This window comes from Orcinus orca, chromosome 19, assembly GCF_937001465.1.
Source record: "Orcinus orca chromosome 19, mOrcOrc1.1, whole genome shotgun sequence".
Classification (NCBI taxonomy): domain Eukaryota; kingdom Metazoa; phylum Chordata; class Mammalia; order Artiodactyla; family Delphinidae; genus Orcinus; species Orcinus orca.
The window spans coordinates 36104647-36125334 of record NC_064577.1 but is presented as its reverse complement, the minus strand read 5'-3'; the positions used below and the strand labels follow the sequence as shown (position 1 = coordinate 36125334).

The 20688-nt window shown below is 46.0% G+C and overlaps 2 protein-coding genes across 6 annotated transcripts in view; one reads left to right on the top strand and one right to left on the bottom strand.

The window, feature by feature from the left end:
* DDX42 (DEAD-box helicase 42) overlaps positions 1-12921 on the top strand; it is a 52877-nt gene extending 39956 nt beyond the window's left edge. For all 5 annotated transcript variants that reach the window (XM_033438895.2, XM_033438894.2, XM_033438893.2 and 2 more), the window contains 11 exons: positions 1326-1445; positions 2440-2616; positions 3152-3280; positions 4194-4293; positions 4886-4933; positions 5449-5546; positions 6494-6770; positions 7749-7975; positions 9554-9664; positions 10743-10844; positions 11333-12921. In XM_033438895.2, coding sequence (XP_033294786.1) covers positions 1326-1445; positions 2440-2616; positions 3152-3280; positions 4194-4293; positions 4886-4933; positions 5449-5546; positions 6494-6770; positions 7749-7975; positions 9554-9664; positions 10743-10844; positions 11333-12037 — 2094 coding nt within the window. In that variant the 3' untranslated portion in view covers positions 12038-12921. The remainder of the gene's footprint in view (positions 1-1325; positions 1446-2439; positions 2617-3151; positions 3281-4193; positions 4294-4885; positions 4934-5448; positions 5547-6493; positions 6771-7748; positions 7976-9553; positions 9665-10742; positions 10845-11332) is intronic.
* A 138-nt stretch (positions 12922-13059) lies between these two features.
* FTSJ3 (FtsJ RNA 2'-O-methyltransferase 3) lies at positions 13060-20572 on the bottom strand. The gene is made up of 20 exons (XM_004275642.3): positions 20241-20572; positions 19966-20071; positions 19126-19172; positions 18924-19003; positions 18409-18508; positions 18122-18316; positions 17930-18045; positions 17709-17813; positions 17521-17621; positions 17207-17287; positions 16978-17115; positions 16712-16847; positions 15374-15555; positions 15100-15220; positions 14754-15019; positions 14386-14477; positions 14194-14293; positions 13918-14101; positions 13731-13825; positions 13060-13646 (listed from the first exon to the last, which is right to left on the bottom strand). Exons 1-20 carry the CDS (start codon positions 20305-20307, stop codon positions 13454-13456), a joined length of 2505 nt encoding a protein of 834 aa, XP_004275690.1. The 5' UTR covers positions 20308-20572; the 3' UTR covers positions 13060-13453.
* Positions 20573-20688: the final 116 nt, after the last annotated feature.

Sequence of the window (20688 nt, the reverse complement as noted above, 5' to 3'; positions counted from 1 at the left end):
AATAATTAGATCCCTTGGGCTCTTGTGTCTTGATTTTGTTGTTTTAGTCTTATAGCTGTTTTAGGATAGGATTATTCATTCTTTCATGTGATACACATGAATACTATATGTATGTGTTCAGTCAACTTTGTGTGTTGTGTTGGAACAATAGGTCATGTGACCTTAAAACTAATCAGCAAGTATTTCTGCAGTGAGAACAGTATGCTAAGAACTGCGTTGGGTGGGCTAGAGATGAAGACAAGGGGTTCCCATCTTCAGGAAGAGGAGACAAGATTAATAGATGTGGACAATATTGGAAGTTTTAGACTATTTCGAAATTAAGATACACTTGCTTCTCAAACTATATACAGCACGCATTTTTAATTAGAAGAAGAAATTAACAACTTTAAAAAATATGCATGTACTAATATCAGAATAATGGTTTAAATTGTCCACTAAAAAGCTTTGGGTTGCACACTGACCACATTGTTTAGGGTGCTGCTAGATGTTAAGTGAAACACACAGATAATACAGTGATGTATGCTCTTGTGTGGACAACTTTCTGGCCTTACCAGTTGCTACATGATGTTTGAACTTGTGTTTTCTGAGGGTAGGTGTGTGGGAGGGGGTGTGTGTGTGTGTGTGTGTGTGTGTGTGTGTGTGTGTGTGTGTGTACACGTATGTACTTGTCTGTTTTCCAAGAAGTACCCCTTCAAAAAACTTTTAAGTGAAATCCTGGTTGGAAATATCAGCATCACCTGAGAAACCTTGATGGAGGTGGAGCCCAGTTCTTCACCTGGGTGCAGTTCAAACAACGTTTGGCAGTGTCTGGATCATCACTAAGTGGGATGTTAGCTCTTCAGGCATCACTGAAATTGGAGACAGTAGACAATATCTTTGTAACTAGTGGGTATAGACGTGTCTGAATTTGGAGCTCATTTGCACTCTTTATTTCAAGAGTAAATTTTATTTTTTCTACCACCTGGTTAATAGTTATGCAAATGGAAGAAGTATATTAATGGCTTTTTCCAATTTACTGAACATCTTTTTATTTCTTATGAGAAAATTGATTTTGATTTAAGAGATTTCTAGGCCCTTAATCATTTAAAATGATATGACTATTATCTCAGAAATATTTATCTTGGAGTTTTTTATATGCGGTTTTAGACCTGTTATTATTTGAATTTTACCTTTTCAAACAGTGTAGGCTCTTAGCTACAGACTTATATTTTCACTTCTTCATACTCCCAACTAAATGCTAGGTAGATACAGGCAAATATTCTTGAACTTCTAATGCTGTTTGTTTTGAAGTACAAGTCATTCCTGCAAGTTGTCTTTATCTCTAGGTTTCTGGTGCTGCACCTCCTAGACCAGGAAGTAGTTTTGCTCATTTTGGGTTTGATGAGCAACTTATGCACCAGATTCGGAAATCTGAGTACACACAGCCCACTCCAATACAGTGCCAGGTAAGTAAAACATATTGAAAGAAAAATGAAGTAGAATGACATTGTGACTTTTTTTTTTTTAACAAGTCAAAGCAATGAAAGTTTAGTATAGAACTGTATTGACATGGATAGAATTTTTGAAACGTTTAAAAATTAAAGAGCAAAAGTGAATTTTTTACCACTCTTAAGAAGTTGCTGGCTGTTCTCACCTTCTCAGGTGGACTGCATTCTGTCTATGGAATGTGTGTCTTTCTAAATAAACTGCTTTCACTTTACTATGGCTGGCTCTTGAATTCTTTCCTGTGCAAAGCCAAGGAAGGACCCTCACTTGGCAGCCTGTCCTAGGAACTTGCCTGTGACCTAGGACATGAGGTGGTCTTCTCCCCCTCCGCACTTTTCCTTTGATTATAAAAATGTCTGCTTAGTTCTTGGGGCAGAGCCCTCTTGCCTGCCCACTTGTGTCTTTCACAAGCAACCTATATTAATAAATCTACTTATCCTATTTTTAAAAAAAGTTGCTAAGGGGCTGGGAAATGTTCTTTTGTGTCTGATAAATGTCTTGAAAATATGATCTGAAGAAAATAGTTCATTAGGCCTAGACTGAACAAAATAAAATTTGTGCATGGAGAAGTTTAGCACTGTCGATTATGAGGATTCCTTTGTCCATGGCCTGAAAATTCTCATAACTGAAGGTAATAGCTTCTGTTTCTCATTTATATATGGATTTTATTCATTTCTACGCAGTTCAGTATGTGGATGAGACAGTCTCTACCTTCACAAGGGGGACAAATTTTTAAAAATTTTAGCAATGATAATATTTCCTACAGATCAAGAAGTTAATGGAAATTCCAGGTATTTCTTGTTATTCCATAGCCAGTATGCATAGCCCAGGACATTTTTGTTCCATTGGAAATAAATGTCATTAATAGTCATTTACCCTTCCACAGAATTTCCTTCAGCACATCTTTAAAATTGAAAGTTTGGAGTGGATTTTTTTTTTTTTCTTTTTCTCTAGGGTGTACCTGTGGCATTAAGTGGTAGAGACATGATTGGTATTGCCAAAACAGGCAGTGGGAAAACTGCGGCCTTTATCTGGCCCATGTTGATTCATATAATGGACCAGAAAGAATTGGAACCGGGTGATGGACCAATTGCAGTGATTGTGTGTCCTACTAGGGAGCTTTGTCAGCAGGTATGTGCTTTGTGTAGAAGCCCCCCTCCATATTGTTACCTGATAAGGGACTAGCCAGTCAAATGGGTAGAATTACCAGGAAACTTTTTTAATTGTAGTGAAATACACAAAATTTACTATTATAGCCATTTTTAAATGTACTGTTAAGTGGCATTAAGTACATTCACATTGTTGTGCTACCAGGAAACTTCTGGAAAATATTATGTGTTATAGATTTTCTGTATAACCAAATTAATATGGGAACTGTATTATAAGTTTTCCTCCTGGGTTAATTCATTCTGTCTGGTAGAAGGGCAGGGTCGGGAAGAGACGTGAAAAAGAATAATCACAACAAGATTTTAGATAGCCTGTTAAGATATGATAATGGTACTCTGTTCATTTACTTTATAAGTAAAATTGTGTTTTTAAAGCATTTTCTGGCTTTTGATTTTCTATTGATATCGCATTCTGTGTGTTTTTCATAGCTCCCTTTTGGGTTATGACAGAGGTGTCTGTTGTCACAGTTTGTTAATACGTCATTATGTCAACTTTGTAGATCCACGCAGAATGCAAGCGGTTTGGGAAAGCGTATAATCTCCGATCAGTAGCCGTGTATGGAGGAGGGAGCATGTGGGAGCAGGCCAAGGCCCTTCAGGAAGGGGCAGAGATTGTTGTCTGTACACCAGTAAGTATGTCTTGGGTTTAAATATCAGCCTCTCTTGGTATGAAGAAAAATGGTTAGTTGTTGGAGGGCATTTCCCCTAAAATGTGGTAAAGCAGGGTTAAGAATACTCTGATGCAATGACAGCTGGTGGCTTTGGTTTAATTTTGATTGCTAGCCTAAAATAGCAGTCCAATAAGATTCTCTCTGCTGTGAATTCCCCTCTATAGCAAACAGTTTTTCTTATGCTCTCCTAGAAAAGGGATCGATGCTTACTGAGAGCACCAAGAATCAGAAAGTTGTTCAGGGTATGGTCAGAACTGCCTAGAAGATTGTAGTTTAAACATTAAAACCCATTAATAAGGCTTTAACTTAGGTAATTTCAGAATGCCTCACAAAAAATAGTTCTGACCATCTTTCCACAATTTAAATCAAAATTAATGTAAAGGAAGAATCCTGTTGAGTTTTCAGATTTTCTGTTCTTTTGGGCTCTGTAGTGCGTAAAGTCTGAGGCTGTCAGACTAGTGTCTATTACGGTCTAAGACTGGAGTATTAGCACTTTTCCCAGGAGTGGAACTCTAGAAAGTTCTTGTAAATGCCTTTATACCATCGGCCCTCCACATCGGCAGGTTTCCCTGTGAGTTTCACCAACCAAGGATTGAAAATATTCAGGGGAAAAAAATTCCAAAAAAGCAAAACTTGAATTTGCTGCGTGCTGGCAACTATTTACGTAGCATTTACGTTGCATTAGGTATTATAAGTAGAGATGGTTTAAAGGATACAGGAGGGTGTGTGTAGGTTGTATGTGCAAATACTCCTTCATTTTGTTTAAGGGACTTGAGCGTCCTCGTGGGAGGTGAGTGTGGGTGATCCTGGAACCAGTGTCCAGCAGACACTGGGATGACTATGCTTACTATTCATTTTCTGGATCTCATAGGGTCGACTTATTGATCATGTGAAGAAGAAAGCTACCAACCTTCAGAGAGTCTCTTACCTTGTATTTGATGAAGCAGATCGAATGTTTGACATGGGATTTGGTATGCCTTGAATACCAGTTTCTTCTGTCCCCGTCCTCATGATACTAGTTTTTTCCATATCTTTCTAGACTTAATTTTTTCTCTGCACGAGAGAAGCTAAAAATACTCCTGGATAGGATTAGACCATAGAGATATTGCTAAGACATTAACTATTTTTAGGAGTTTTTTCAGGAAAAGTATGTTAGGCTTAACTGGGTTGAGGACATTTGAAAGTACCTGTGAATATAAGGGAAATATCAGCTCTAGGCTTTATTTTTATTCATATGCCTTTGTGAAGGTCAAGGTCTGTGTTCTTAGGTAGGTGGATGTCATATCATTCAAGGCCTTTTGCTTTCCTGTCCTCCTTGACTTAACCAGCTGTGTGAAAATTCTAAATAGCTATCTTTATGGATTGGATCATCCCTGGGCCCAGCCAATGGTGCTGGGGTAAGTGTTTCTGAGTTTCATACTGAGTGATAGGTCTAGGAGTTCCAGAATTTCCTTAATTCTTATAATGTCTCATGTGAAGATTTTTACTAAAATGACTTTTCCCAGGCATCCCAAACTGTCATACAGAGGTATGATACTAATTTTACTGTTCTACTTCTTCCAGAGTACCAGGTGCGATCCATAGCAAGTCATGTCCGTCCCGACAGACAGAGTACGTATGAAGCAGTTTCATTAAGCCATGTTTGTACTCAGAATAAACACCTATTTATTTTATAAGCACTCACAGCTATGGCAGCAAAAATGATCATGTGTGTTCTAGTGAGGAACCATAAAGGGGAAGATAATGATGGTGACAGGACCTTAGAGATCATTAGATAGAACTTGCTCATTTTTATAGATGATGAAACCAAGGCTGAGGATTAAATTACTTGCCCCAATTCATAAAGTTTTATCACTGGCTAGAGGCAATACACAGTGCAGATATGCTGATTTGAAGTCAAGAGCCTTTTTCTGAACCATGCTGACGACCCCTGTCTTAACTGAAAATGCATAAAGTTAGAAAAAGGGCAAGTTTTTTTTTTTCCTTAGTGAATTAATTTTTAAACTAAATTTAAAGTTCAGGTGGGTTTACTTTTTTAAAAACTGAGCAGTGTCAGTGGGAAGCTTAGTGGGTATTCAGAAAAGAAGTCATATTGTTTCTTTAACAGAATTTACTTTACCTTTTAGCTCTCTTATTCAGTGCAACTTTTCGGAAAAAGATTGAAAAACTGGCCAGAGACATCCTGATTGACCCTATTCGTGTGGTGCAGGGGGATATTGGAGAGGTAACCCTAAGCAGGGCTGGATAGGATCCCAGTGGGTTATTTCTCTTACTATGGTGACATGGAATTAATTTCTCACTATTGAGAAAAAAATATTATGCGTTTACAGATGAGGCAACATGTTTCAAATTTGCTTTAAAAACACCAGGGTTGGGGGAAATAGGTGAAACGTGATTGGCAAAATGTTAGTAATTGTTGAAGCTTGGTGATGGATACATGGGAGTTGATTTTGTTCATTTTACTCTTTTTGAATGTTAAAGTTTTTTCCAGAATAAAAGGTTTTTTTTAAAAAATATTTTTTTGGGGTAAAAGCAGGTTTTGCCCGAAAGACTACTGGTCAGTTAGGATGGAACTGACATCATAAGTGATTGTGGGAGTAGGCCTGCACAGCGTGGAGTGGGGAGATTTGAAAGGCCTGGTGAAAATGAGTTAAGGGTTTTTTTTTCCTTACCTATAAATATGTCCTATGTGGAAAATTTCTCTGAATTGTGATTTGGAAATCAATTAAGGCTGCTTTGAGAATTCCTTAGTTTGCTTGGTATATTTATTAAAGTTCTGTGCAGTTAGCTTTTTGACATTGTCTGCTTTTCATCACTAAGTGCCTTCTATTTGCATGTATGAATTGTACTAGGAACAGTAAGTGGGAAGGACAGAAAAGGAGCTTACTCTATTGGGAATAATCTGAATAGGCATATAGAGAAGTATTGAGCAAAGCACTGGGGCTTACAGATTATTAGGTATATGTACACGTCAGGGGAGGTGGAGAGCACTGTGATTTGCTAAGGGATGTAAAATTTGAGCTACACTTGACTTGCTGAAGAAAGGCCCAAGGAGAAGAGGGATTATTCAAGGTTCTTCCAGATGCAGGTAGAAAATGTGATGGCTGGTCCTAATTCACGTGCCCTGTGGCACAAATGTCGCAATTATCTTTTTCATTTATTTCTTTTCAGGCAAATGAAGATGTGACTCAGATTGTGGAGATTCTGCATTCTGGGCCTAGTAAATGGAACTGGCTCACCCGGCGTCTGGTGGAGTTTACCTCTTCAGGAAGTGTCCTCCTGTTTGTTACTAAAAAAGCCAATGCTGAAGAGCTAGCCAATAACCTTAAACAGGAGGGTCATAGTCTTGGCCTGCTCCATGGTGACATGGATCAGAGTGAAAGAAACAAGGTTATTTCAGACTTTAAGAAAAAGGACATCCCAGTCCTCGTGGCCACAGATGTTGCAGGTAGGGTATGAATTTCCCCAGTAACCATGCTATAAGGGTGCTCTGTCTTGCTATATAAGACCTTTAATATCTGAGGAGGCTGATTGAAGGCACTCTGCTGGCCTGGCTGGCCACACCCCGTGGTGCAGCAGTTCAGAGCACCGTGATTACAGTCTGGAGCTCTGGGTACCACTTTTTTTTTTTTTTTTTTTTTTTTTTTTGGCGGTACGTGGGCCCCTCACTGCTGTGGCCCCTCCCGCCGCGGAGCACAGGTTCTGGACGCACAGGCTCAGCGGCCATGGCTCATGGGCCCAGCCGCTCTGTGGCACGTGGGATCCTCCCAGACCGGGGCGCGAACCCGCGTCCCCTGCGTTGGCAGGCGGACCCTCAACCACTGCACCACCAGGGAAGCCCACCACTTTTCATTTAATGTTCCTCTGAAAAAAAGAATCCCTGCAGTTGGAAGACACTTGGGGAAGAAATTGTTTACACAGTCACATCGTGGGCTATGCCCCTGTTGCGTGTCTGAATATAGTACATACCTTACATTGATTATTTAGTTTGGCATACTTCACTCAAGATCAGAAAAAGTTTTGAAGTGTGATTTTTGAGTTTGTTCTGCTGAGTTTTAATAGCTACCCTTAAAAACTGGTATTTTCTCGCAGAAAGGAGATCACTTCTCAGCTTCAGGACACATTTGATGTTGCTTTTACTTTTTTTTTTTTTTTTTTTTACATATTTCTGGTGCAAGAGTGAGGCCACGGCAGGTTATTGATAGTAGAAGATAGATGTCCCTTACACACTAAGTTGACCCAGCATCATAGAATCTACGATAGTGGCATTTGTTCTAGAAGGGCAGCTTACATGCCTGTATCTCAGCACACCAAATCATGTACTTTGCTTAGATAAGAGGAATGTGGGTTCTTAGGTTAGCATTTGGGGACACTTGGGTGTTTTGGCTCCTGATAAAGAATAAAAGAATTTTGTTTTTTGTTTCAGCCCGTGGTCTGGACATTCCTTCAATTAAGACTGTCATTAACTATGATGTGGCACGAGATATTGATACCCATACGCATAGGATTGGCCGAACAGGACGAGCGGGTGAGAAAGGCGTGGCCTATACCTTGCTGACACCCAAGGATAGCAATTTTGCCGGTGACCTTGTCCGGAACTTGGAAGGAGCCAATCAGCATGTTTCCAAGGAACTCCTAGATCTGGCCATGCAGGTGAGGGGCTGGACACACTTCAGGTTGCTGCAGGTTGTAAAACTAAGCGAAAAAATTTCAATATGCCAGAGGCAGATAACATAGAAACATGACAGTAAAGTTGGGCAGGCAGCACTTATGAAGTATAGATTGGTATTGTAGGACATTAAAACTCATCTGGTCTGTCCTCTCATCCTCTCTTTTCAGCAGCATTTATGTTGAAAAGCTATTCCTTTGTGCTAAAATCTGTCCCTGTGACATTTCTTTCTGCTTGCCCCATGTCACACTTGTGAGCAAATTTAATATCAAAGAAAGCTACTAGTCTCCTCACTGCCCTTTTCCCCAAAGTTTTTTCTTTGGGGGGCTAAAAATGTATGATGTCTTTAAAAAAAAAAATGTATTTCACTACTTCTCAGACCTAGATCTCAGACCTTTGACTACACTGCTTACCCATTTAAAACTGAGTGAGGCATTCTACTGAATTCAACCTTGAGTTGTCTTAATACACACAGTCCCCAAATTACAAATGGATTTGTAGAGACTGATAGTAGAGACTTATGTGTTTTTCAAATTCATAGGCCAGCCTACAGAACTGTTCACCCATAATGCAGTTGTACTGTGGTACTGCCTGTGCTTCCAGACCTGGGAGTAAAGGACCTGCATTGCAGGGGAGAGTAGAATAATGTTTCCTTTCCTTTCGCGGAGAGCCAGTCCTGAATTAAATACAAGATGTATTTTGTCTGTGGCATTTTCCTACATCTCATTGTGCCTCAGGCTTTCTCTGCTCTCAGACTGATCAGCTTCCCTGATTAGCACCTTGCCCAGCCTGCCCTACCTTTCAAGTACTTTTTTTTTTTTTTGATAAATTTATTTTATTTTTGGCTGCGTTTGGTCTTCGTTGCTGTGTGCGAGCTTTTTCTAGCTGCAGTGAACAGGGGCTACTCCTCGTTGCAGTGCGTGGGCTTCTCATTGCAGTGGCTTCTCTGTTGTGGAGCACGGGCTCTAGGCGCGCGGGCCTCAGTAGTTGTGGCTCACAGGCTCTAGGGCGCAGGCTCAGTAGTTGTGGCACTTGGACTTAGTTGCTCCGCGGCATGTGGGATCTTCCTGGACCAGGGCTTGAACCCGTGTTCCCTGCATTGGCAGGCGGATTCTTAACCACTGCGCCACCAGGGAAGCCCTCAGGTACTTTTTGAGTGTAACGTGATTGTCAGATAAAGCTCTAACCACCCCCAGAGATGTTATATATAGATTGTCTGAGAAATAGAGAATAAATTCATTTTCCTCAAGGAAGTTAGAAATGGCCAGAGTAACTGCTCTGCATCTGAGGTGTATCTTAATCACTTCCCTTCCTGGAGCCCCTGAAGGAAGGAAGGAGCAGTAAAAGGAAGCCTTAGATAAGGCTCCTGACAAATATGACGGATGAAGCTACCAAAAAGCAGCTAATCTGTGGTGCCTGTGAACAGTTCCTCCTTTGCTACAGATACATTCGCAAAAGATGAAACAAAAAGTTCTTCCCATTTAGTTTCCTTTTTGATCTCGTCCCGTTCCTCTGGGCGCCTCTTCCTCCCATGTCTTAACCTTGAATTGTGTTCAATGCAGAATGCCTGGTTTCGGAAATCCCGCTTCAAAGGAGGGAAAGGGAAAAAGCTGAACATTGGTGGAGGAGGCCTAGGCTATAGGGAGCGGCCTGGCCTCGGCTCTGAGAACACGGTGAGTCCTGGATGTTAGGATTATTCTTGTCTGAGAGCCTCTTAACGTGACTTTCTATTGAAGAAGCACCTGTGTGTCCTTGACTGACTAGGCGTGCTCAGGATACCAGTTTAGATTAGCAGTGGTTCTTAAACTGTGGTCCCTGGACCAGTAGCACATGCAAACTCGTGCCCCACCCTAGACCTGGTGAATCCAGCTCCGGAGGTGGGGCCCAGCAGTCTGTCCACCAGCCCTCCAGCACTGGCCTAGAGCGGAGGGTCACTCTGTAAACTCCAGCTACAGCTTGTAACTAAACTCAGGAATGATTCCTACATTCTGGGAAATCGAACCAGAGATATGAGAGCTAGCTTTTCTCACAAAACAGTAACAGAAGCTCCCCCTGACTGGCTTTCTTAACTTTGTTTCCTGTCACTTTCTTAAGCCAAGGAAGAAAGCTGCCAGTCTCCATTTCTGCATCATCACAGTTAACTTGGTGTCTTTGTTATATACAAAATCTGTCCCCATGTTACAGTGATGATGACGATGTGGGTCATGCAGATAGATGGTAGTGAGAACTGAATATGTGCCAGGGCCAGCCCGGGCAGCCACACGTTAGCTCAGTCTCCACAGCCACTCAGAGTAAGTACAGATGATAAAACGGAGGCACCCGAGGTCACACTGTGCTGAGCACTGAAGCTGAGGTTTCAGACTCTTTAGGGTCTGGACTTGGAGGCTGAGCAGTCATGTATGTGCTGTACTGCCTTGTGGCCTTTTCAGCCTTAACGTAATTTTTATATAATTACATAAACATGTTTATATTTGTGTCTGTAAATAATACCAAGTGATCAGCTTTGGGCATAATCTGACCTCATTTCTGACTATTCGGGTTAGTTCCCAGAAATAGAATTATTGGGTTGAAAGGCATAAGCATTTTTAAATGATTCATTACCGTGCCTCTTTTCTCACAAAGCATAACTTTCTAAAAATTTCCCATTCCCATTTCAGCTCCCACTTCAGTTTTCAGTATATTGAGGCCCAGTCTGTGGCAGTGGGCTTTCCTACTTACTCTTCCATCCTCATGAGTGTGTTGATTTTTTAGGACCGAGGAAGTAACAACAATGTAATGAGCAATTATGAGGCCTACAAGCCCTCCACAGGAGCCATGGGAGATCGGCTGACGGCAATGAAAGCAGCTTTCCAGGTCGGTCTGAAATTAAGCATTTAGTTAAGAGCTTTCACTGGTAACTCTTGGGCAGTGAGGAGGGGCCCTAGTCTTCCTGAGATGGTAGCTGGCCTCGTAGACTTGATGTTTGCTGGATTTAGGTAGGGCCTTCTCCTGTTTTCAGTTTCGAATATCACCGTAACTGCAGCTTACCTAGAGCTGCAGGTGTAGCGCCTAGAGAAACCCCTCTTGCTGGTCATCTACTTCAGTCATGCTCAGGGCCCTCCTCCTACAGCAGGATTGGTGTTCCCTCCCTGCCTTAACAGCCTTCAAGGCTCCAAGGCTCTTGTAATCTGGTTGAGAGTAATTGCCATTTTTTAGCTAAGACAAGTTTGATTCTGTGTCTCTTGTGAACTCTGAACCCATCATCCTTCTATACCTCCAGTTAGCTAGCTGGCATCCAGTTAACTAGCTGGGCCATCAAGTTTAACTTACTGTCTTACCCACTGTTGTTGTCTCTCTTTTAGTCACAGTACAAGAGTCACTTTGTTGCTGCCAGTTTAACCAACCAGAAGGCTGGAAGCTCTGCTGCTGGGGCGAGTGGATGGACTAGTGCAGGGAGCTTGAATTCAGTTCCAACTAATTCAGCCCAACAACAGGGCCATAACAGTCCTGACAGCCCCATTGCCAGTGCCACAAAGGGCATCCCAGGCTTTGGCAGTACTGGGAACCTCAGCAGTGCCCCAGTGACCTATCCTTCTGCCGGAGCCCAGGGAGTCAACAACACAGCTTCAGGGAATAACAGCCGAGAAGGGATTGGGGGTGGCAATGGGAAAAGAGAGAGATACACTGAGAACCGGGGTGGAAGCCGTCATAGTCACGGAGAGAGTGGGAATCGGCATGGCGATAGCCCACGTCATGGAGACGGTGGTCGCCATGGAGAGGGATACCGCTACCCAGAAAGCAGCAGCCGTCACGCTGATGGGCGCCGTCATGCTGATGGCCATCCTCATGGAGAGAACAGGCATGGAGGAGGTGGAGGCAGACATGGAGAGAGCCGAGGTGCAAATGATGGTCGGAATGGTGAAAGCAGGAAAGAAATTTGTAATCGTGAAAGCAAGGTGGACCCCAAGGTGGACAGCACCAAGATGGACAGCAAGACAGATAAGACTACTGATGGCTTCGCTGTCCCCGAGCCACCCAAGCGCAAGAAAAGTCGATGGGACAGTTAGAGGGTATGTGCTGAAGCGTGAAATCAATTGTCTTTTAATTTTATTTTTAGAAAGACTTTTGGTAACTAGGTGTCTCAGGGCTGGGTTGGGGCACAAGGTGTAAGGACCCCCTGCCCTTAGTGGATAGCTGGAGCTTGGAGACATTACCCCTTCATCTGGATAATTTTCCAGATGTTTTCTTGGGAAGCTGCTTTGGTCCTTAGAAGCAGTCAGAGTTGGGCAGCTTCTTTTGGCTCTGGGTGAGTGTCACGAAGGTCAGTTGAGGATATCTTGGAAGAAAGGGCCTTATAGGGCACAAAACTCACTCTAGGTTTATATGTAGTACATATTTTTTACTAAAATGTCACCTTAAAAACACCTACAAATAAAATTCTTTTTCTGTGGCTAGTCAGGCCCCATTTGAGACAGGCTTCTGCAGCCTAGTCCATGGTGGTAGGGGGATGTGCAGCAAAGCGCTTCCCAAACATCTGCAGGTTAGGGGAGGGGTCTGATTCTAAGTGAGAGTTGATGCTCAGGTTTCCCAGCCAGGTTCGTGTCCAGTCCTGAGACATGAAGCAGCAGCCTGCCAGATCCAGAGTCCCTACAGCTGAGGGGGGAGAGAGGGTCCTGGAAACAGGACTGCTCTGGGTCTGAAGTGTTGCTAAATTTAAAAAACAAAAACCTGACAACAGCTTTTAAATTGTCTTCTCCTATTTCATTGTATTTTTTTTAACTTGCCATAATGGTAGGAAAATCTTCTGCTGAAATGATTTTGACGATTTTTGTTCTATCTTGTTTATAAAAGGAAAAGAAATACACATACATCAAATTTTGTGACTTTGTGAAGGTTTCTTTAAGATGTGCATTCCTTTCTGCTTGCTCTAGTAAATGTTTTACTACTGGGACCTGTGGATTGCTTGTCATTTCTACTTCACCATGAGTCGGGACATATTAAATATGATTTAGAACAGTGCACATGGTGTGAACACCCAGATGTTTTTTGAGTTATCAAGTTACCAGGAACTAAACTGTTGTCAGACATCTATCAATCAATCATCCTGGTTTTATTCAGATGATAATGGGGGAAGACTTGAGAGGCCCACTTGCCCAAGAATAGACTACAGTGAATGCCACTGAACTTCGCCTTAGGATCTAAAAATGGTGTGACTTCTCGCCCAGCACCACAGAAGGGTTGTGGGCTCTGACAGCACCGACAAGACATTTTAGCGGGGCTTTAACGGGAGCCCTTTCTTCCAGCCAGGAAGATGTCCCCCTCACTGCCCAGGGCCACCACGAGTTCAGGTACCTCAAATCTGTCTCTTCAGACGACTGCCGTGCAGGCAGGGGTGGGTAGGGCTGGTACGAAGGAGGCCAGAAGCCGCACCGAATCGCTCCTCGTCCTTACAGTCAGTCCCTCAGAGGTTCTGGTGGCTCCGCTCACTTCCGCTTGTGCTTTTTCTTCTGCTCCTTCCGTTGCTGTGCTCTTTGGTCCTTCTTCATTCTCGAGTCCACCACCTTGAAGTGACCTCTGACCCCAGCTGGCCGGCCCACTTTGCGGCCCACACCTTTTTTGGCTACAACATAGGTGACTTGGCGTTTCTCCTTTCCAAGCCCAGCTTTCTTATAGAGACTGTAAATGGAAGACACAGGTTAGAGACTTTCCACCACTCCTTCACCCCCGTGTACCTTTGTGGGTGACCCCCCTGCCCCTCACCTTCGAAGCTGTGCCGCTTTCTCCCGTTCTGAGATGTCCACTGTGTTGACCACAGCTTCTGCCTTCTTCTTGGTTTGCTCCAGCTTCTTCAGCATCTGTGGGGGGGGTGGGGGAACCTCGGTCAGGTTGACCTCTTTTCCTACCCCTGCCCCACCCACCCAGAATCTCAGGCAGCCCCACTGCTTACCCTCCGTTTCTTCCTGGCCTTGGCCTCAGCCACTTTCTTGATGGGGCGTGCATTGATTTCCCGCCAGCGTTTCCGGTAATGCTCCACCTCTTTCTTATCAATAGGCAGTTGTCGTATCCTGTGCTGCTTTTCCTCCTGCACAAACCAGTCTGGAAGCTCCCCCTCATCCTCATTAAATGTGTACCTTGGTGGAGAGGACACCAATCTAGGCTTTCAAAGAAATCATTCCTCCCCTCTTCCTCGCCCCACCCCTTCTCGGGACCTTCTGCCCCCTACCGGCTGAAGGAGTCATCTATGAGGTCCCTCTTGGCTTTTTTGGAAGAAGCAATAATAGCACCTAGAGCAAGGCCTTCAGGGTCCAGTATCTGATGTTTCACTAGAGAGGGAAGAAGGAAGGAAGTCAAAGCTCAGTCCCCAACACTGACCCCTCCATGTTGCCTCCCATTCTAGTAGGTGCAGAGCTCTCGCCTGGGTCCTTGATAGGCACGACCTCAAACCCGACATCATCATCATCTGACTTAGGCCCACGGCTTCGCTTCTTCCTGCCGCGTGGTTTCCAGCTGTGGGAGGGAGGAGGACCGTGCACGCATGTCTCACCGTTAGCCACACCACTCGGGCCCACTCCTACTCACCTCACCCCTGGTTCTTAGTTAAAAATGCTTGGGGAACTTCCAGAAATCTTGCCACCCAGGCTGTACTGCAGACCACTCAAGTTAGAATCATCAGCATTTAAAGTTCTCCATCTGCAGTCAGAGCTGCAAACTCCCAATTACAGAGTACTGGTTACAATCACTGCTTCCTCTTCAGCTCTTCTCCCATCAGCTGCAACCACTCACCTCTCTTCACCCTCACTGCTACTGCTGTCACTGTCAGAACTGTCCTCTCTCTCTTCCCCGCCAGGGCCAGTGGCAGCCTCTGTCCCTGAAGGAGCCTCTGCCCTCTCAGGGGCCTCATCCTGGCACGGGGGAGGTTTGTTCTCCATCTTCACACCGGAAGGCGGTGGTGGCAGCTGCTGCCCCTTGTGACGGCTCTCGTACAACAGCTGGGCCTGACGGATCTCCAGGGCCTCGTCGGCATCATCCCCAATCCCGCTGAAGCCATCCTGTGATGGGGAAATCGTCAGGCACCCTTTGCCCAGGGAATGCCAGTCCCTGTCTGTCTTGGCCACCAGCCTCTGCTCACCTTTGAGAACCACAGGCTGGCCTGTTCTTCCTGCAGTAGTGCCTTTTCCTCCAATGGTACCAGCAATGGATTCTCTTCTTCCTCCTCCTCTTTACCATCTTGCACTTCAGCAAACCGTACACTGTACACCCAAGGAAAGTGGGTGGAGGGTCAGTGCCCTGGAGGGCTTGCTGCTGCCCACACTCCAACTGGCAAGCCCTGCCACCAGCTCTGCTTCGGACTTGAGCTGAGGGTGCCCTGCAGACACCTCCCCACACCCCTCCCCCCTCCTTACCACTTTTGGTCCTTTAGACTCTGAGGTTCTCTGACTCCTGCCAGCTCCTCTGGATCCAGGTCACTATCCAGAGATGTATCATCCTCCTCCTCAACATCTGATATGTAGATGTCATCTCTTGGCAGATCAGACAAAAACGTGTCTGCAGCACTCATGTCCCCCTGTGTTACCTCCTCTAACAACTGAGGTTTGACAGAGAAACAGAGATCAAGGGCACTAACAAGGTACATACTGCTTTTTTCCTCCATATTCATCACCTTAGTTTATCCTCAGCAACGCTAGAAAACACACTGTGTCAAGTACATAATATCTTCTTTTACAGACAGGGAAGTGATGGGATTAACCATTTAAAACATCCCACTCTAGGCCAGATCATTCAGCTGTGTCTTCTTCAGTGGTAGCAGAAACAGGTTTATGGAAAAGTACCCCACGGTCTAATTAGCGTCCGATTTTAAAATGTTCTAAAACACTGCTTTTTAAAAAATTACTTTCAGAAGGCACCTTATCACCAGCGAATAACATCTACAACTCTTGTTTCCACTGAATAAAGAAGCCCATGCCGTATACATCTAACAGGAAGCACTGTTTCACTAATAATGTCAACTCCAAGATCTGTTTTCCTCGTGGCAACTATAGCTATTTCTTGAATCACATACCAGGAATTACACCATCTTTTTTTTATTCCTTCCAAAAACGCTAGTAGGTAGGTCTATCATTTTCTTTTACAGATGAGGAAACTGAGGCAGAGAGCACATCAGTGGTAGTCTGCTCCAGGACCACTGTGCTCTACTGCCCCCTCAACAATACGAGCTGGTTACTACCTTCCCACACGAGAGCCACGAAAGCTCATTGTTTGTGATGCTGCTTTTACCAGGAAAAGCAGACTCCAGTATTCGGCAGAAAGCACCATCCCGCAGCCGGGTGCAGCAAGGTGCTAACTTGGTCTCAGTCAACTGAAGAACGCTGTGCCCCTCTTGAGGGAGACCCTCCCTCACACGTGCTCGTAACCCAGGCACCCTGGCTGCATCGCCTATAACCTGAGCTTCCTGCAACGAGGGCCTCTTGGTTCTGATATTCTCGTTCTACAAGGATAAATCTACGCCACACTCACAAATCTTCCTACTTTCATTATTTTAGGGGTGTGTTCTTTCCCGGCCTTTGAGACACAAGGCTCTTGTTTTTTTCCCAATCTCCCCATATCACGTCATTTACGGGTGAAGACAGCAACCATGAGCCATGATCTTTCAGCACACTTACCAAAAAGACATCCGACGCCCCAACTCCAAATACCCAAACAGATCCTCCTGTCCCCTCAGTGGGCCCCAAACCCCGCCTCACCTGGTGACCCCGGATGGTACGCAGGGAGAACATGCCAGTCTCCCCCTCGTCTGCGATGGAAACCCCGGGAAGATCCATCTTCAGCTCCACGCGTTCCCGCTGCTTCCTCTGCTCACGCAGCAGCTTCTTTTTCTTCCTGAGGTTTGAGGAATTAAAGCTGCCCAGCTCTGAAGATCCCCATCCGTGCCTTCACCCTCTCTCCCCATCTTCACCCACCGAGGGACTCTGCCTTGCGGTTCCCCAAGCTCCTCCCCAGCTCCCCTCACCTCTTTAACTCCGCCACCTCCTGGGCCTTCATCTCTGCCAGGGTCCGGTCCAGCTCCTCCTCCTCCTCCGAGGGCTGCGGCCCCATCCCAGCTGCGGACTCCTCCTCTTCACCTTCCTCTTCCTCCCCTGAGCTGAGGCTGACAGAGTAGTTGCAGGAGTCGGTTATTTTCCCAGATGCTTCCCCTCAACACCCAGTCAACAATTGCCCTGGTTTAGCTCCCTCCTCACCTGATGTCCAGTGCCTTTGCTTGTTCTTTCAGTTTCTTGGCCACATACCGCCGAAGCTTCGTTCTCCAGTTCAGTAGGGACCTGCCCCAGAGATACCATTCCTGACCTTGCTGTCTCCCTTTTGTCCTCACCTCCTCGTTTTGGGCCCATACCCCGAATTTCACGTTTGAGCCACAGAAGTCCTAAGGTTCAGGCCCCCACCCCAAACCTCTAACACAGCAGCATCCTGTTCCCAGAGACCCAGCGTCACGTCCTTCAAGGGCTGTCCCCTGCCTTCGGGGCTCACAGCACCTATGCCCACCCCCAGTGCAAACCTGAGCTCCTTACGCCCCAGCACCCTGATATCCTGACAGCACGCCCGGATGTCCTCAGTGGTAGTTGGATGCCGTGCCAACTCTTCATCGTCTAGCGAGATCTGTTCGGGAGGAGGGAAAAGAGTCAGGGGAGGTGTTCAGGCCATGTTTCTGGGGCTCCCTCGTACCCCTCGAGTCTGGGGACTCACTTCACTGGCTTTGGAAAGGAAGTCAACAGGGTTGGCAGCTCGGAGGAAGTCGGTGACTGAAGTTCGGTGATAGAGTGTGAGGTCACCCTCAGCATAGCCTTCAGCCTTAGGAAGGGAAATAATGAATGTTGAGCAGTCCCTTCTGGGGTGTCTGTAGGATTGACCAGGCCCAACCTCCCGAGTCCCAGGACCTGAGGGTGGCCCCCACTCGCCAAACACACCTTTGGCTTCTTCTTAGTCACCAATTCAGTAACAGTCTTGGCCTGAACTTCAACCTCCTTGAAGGCAAATTTGGGGTCAAAGAATTTACTGTCGACCTTGTCAGGAGCCAGGAATCCTAAGGTAATAGGATATATAAGAAAGCGTGCTTTGGTAGGTGGGAGACTAAAGAGAACAAGGGAAGTTATGCCCACCCTGGCAGACGACAAAGATCTCTGCAGATTCATGACGAGAGGCTTGGGGCTTGGTGGCCTGGACACGGCGGAAGAGCTGCTGGAAAATCCATAGTAAGGGCTGATAGTCACGGGAACGGAAAACCTTTGTGATGAAGCAGCCACCACGGCTCAGAAAATCACAAGCCAAACGCAGAGCCATCAGTGTCAAATGGGCTGTGGGGGGGAGACAGTTAGCTGAGGACCTCTGCAGCCTGAGAGGGCATGCCCACCTCCACCCTCAGCTCCATGCCCCCCGATCCCGGCACCTTGCGAGTAAGCATCATGGACCCAGCCAGCCCCGACATTGGGGGCCCCGTCATTGAGCACAACATCAACTTTCCAGGTTTTCAGCTCCTTCCTCAGGGCCTACAGAGGAGAGAAACCACAGCAACAGAAATACAGAAATGGCTACGAATGGAGCCCTTCATTGAGCCAGCTGTTGAGTGCCCACCACGGCCAAATCCTGTGCCATGGACAGGGGATACAACAATAGCAAAAATAACACGCTTGTTTTCATGGACCTTACAGTCTACTAGTGAATTCGCTGGAAAGGATGTCACTGAAATCTCTGCACTTCCTCCAACTCCAAAGACCTCTTTCCTGAATAAATAAAGGCTGGGCGGACACACAATATTATGGGCCTTGTTATATAAACAACATGCAGGCACTGCTCAAGGCATGGTTAACAGGAAAAACGTGCCTTCAGGGGATCAGGGTGGGAAGAGGAATGAATGTGGATGTCTACATATAAAGGGAACAGGAAAAGAGAGATTCCTATTACCTGCCTACAGCGTTCTGTTGTGATGTCCTCCTGGAGTGTCACCACATTGGGAAGAGGCTTGATTGGAACCAGATCCACTCCTAGAAGGTATTAGGGCAGAGTATTCCAAAAGGTTGTCTCAAGCAGGGAGAAAGGAAATGCAGAACACAGGGTCTCACACTCCCACCCCCTGGAACATCCAGGAGCACCACCTGTCACTCACCCACAATAAGGCTGGATACAGGCATAAACTTGGTGGCCACCTGCAGCCTATAAAAGAGAAGTAAAGATTAAAACACCCTGGACTGTCCCTTCCCCTCCCTCAGCAATGTGATCTCTCATCCCCGGTGTTAGGGGTCCCTGCTAAGTGCAGTGGAAACGAGACAGGTTGGGACCTCGGACCCTTTGCTGCAATACTTGCACCTGGACAAAACAACTCGAGCAACAGAATACAAAGAAACTATAAGGGACTAAACATTGCATGCATACCCAGTTGGGGTGAATTATGGACAAGAAAACAAAAATTATGGACACACACAAAAAAGTCACCACCCCACTGTCACTTCTGAAGAGTTGGGAGCAAAAACAGGGTGTAGGCAGCAGGGCACTGCACATGCCCCCCAGCACTCAGCTCCACCAAAGGGGTGGGCAAACCACCTAAGCCGCCCCTCAGGCCGGACCCCCGGACACACCCCCACCTTCACGCTATATAAGGAACCAGCCAGCCCCCTCCTTGGGGAGCTGGCTAGCAAGGGAACCTGCTACTTGTTTTCGCTCCTCCCTGCTGCAGCAGGGGCCCCAAGAAAACCTTGCCTGAATTTCTTGTCTGGCCTCTAGTCCATTTCTATTGATTGGGGAAAACCAAGAACCCTGGTCGGTATCAGCCAATCATATCGTAGGTACACGGTCCAAATCTTTCCCCCTGCAGTTTACGTTCTGGGGAGTAGAGAAATTTGAGGTTGGTATTACTGTTTCCCTCCCACCCCAAATGCAACTCTCAATCATCCAGGGCTGGAATCCAGAACGCGTCCACAAGGAGCGTCAGGTGCCGGGTGTTACACACCATCCACCTGGTGCAGCGCACAGGTCCAGCAAGGCTCGGGCTTTCTGCAGAAATTGAAAGCGGCGATTCAGCTGGATCAGCTTGAAAGCAGAGCGGGAACGGTAACCTGGAGGCGGCGACAAAGTAAGGCCCGTGAAGCGCTTTCCCAGCGGGATTTCTGCGGCCTTACGACCCACCACCCTTTCTACGGAAGAAAAACTCAATATTCGGAAAGGGGGCGAACCGGCCAAGACTGGTGGCACGCCCGCTCGCAGACGGCGCGAACCCTGACTCACCCGTCTCCTTTGCCAAGTGATAGAACTTGTCTCGCCGGCTCTTCCCGACTTTGCCCTTTTTGCCCATGGTGGGAGCGCCACTCAATATGGAGAGAAAGCAGAAATTGGGACGTCTCTTCCCGGAGCACTAGATTCCGCTCTTCGTTTCCCACTCGCCGTCGCACACACACTCGGAGCCTCAGTCCACACTACTCACCACCACCCAGCACCATTTCTACCACCCGTGAAGCGGCACGTGTGGGCAGCAAACGTATTTCCGCTTCCGCTTGCGTCACTCGCGTCCCCGGCTCCAAGTTTTCCGCCATTTTGAGCGTGGCCACAAAAATTTTCTGTCCCCAGGTTTTATAAGTTGGAAGCTGGCACCAGGAGAAATGGTTAGTTTAACCAAAACCGAATTTCTGGAGAGTAATATTTAGGAGTTCTGCTAACCCTTTTCAAAGCTCCTGAT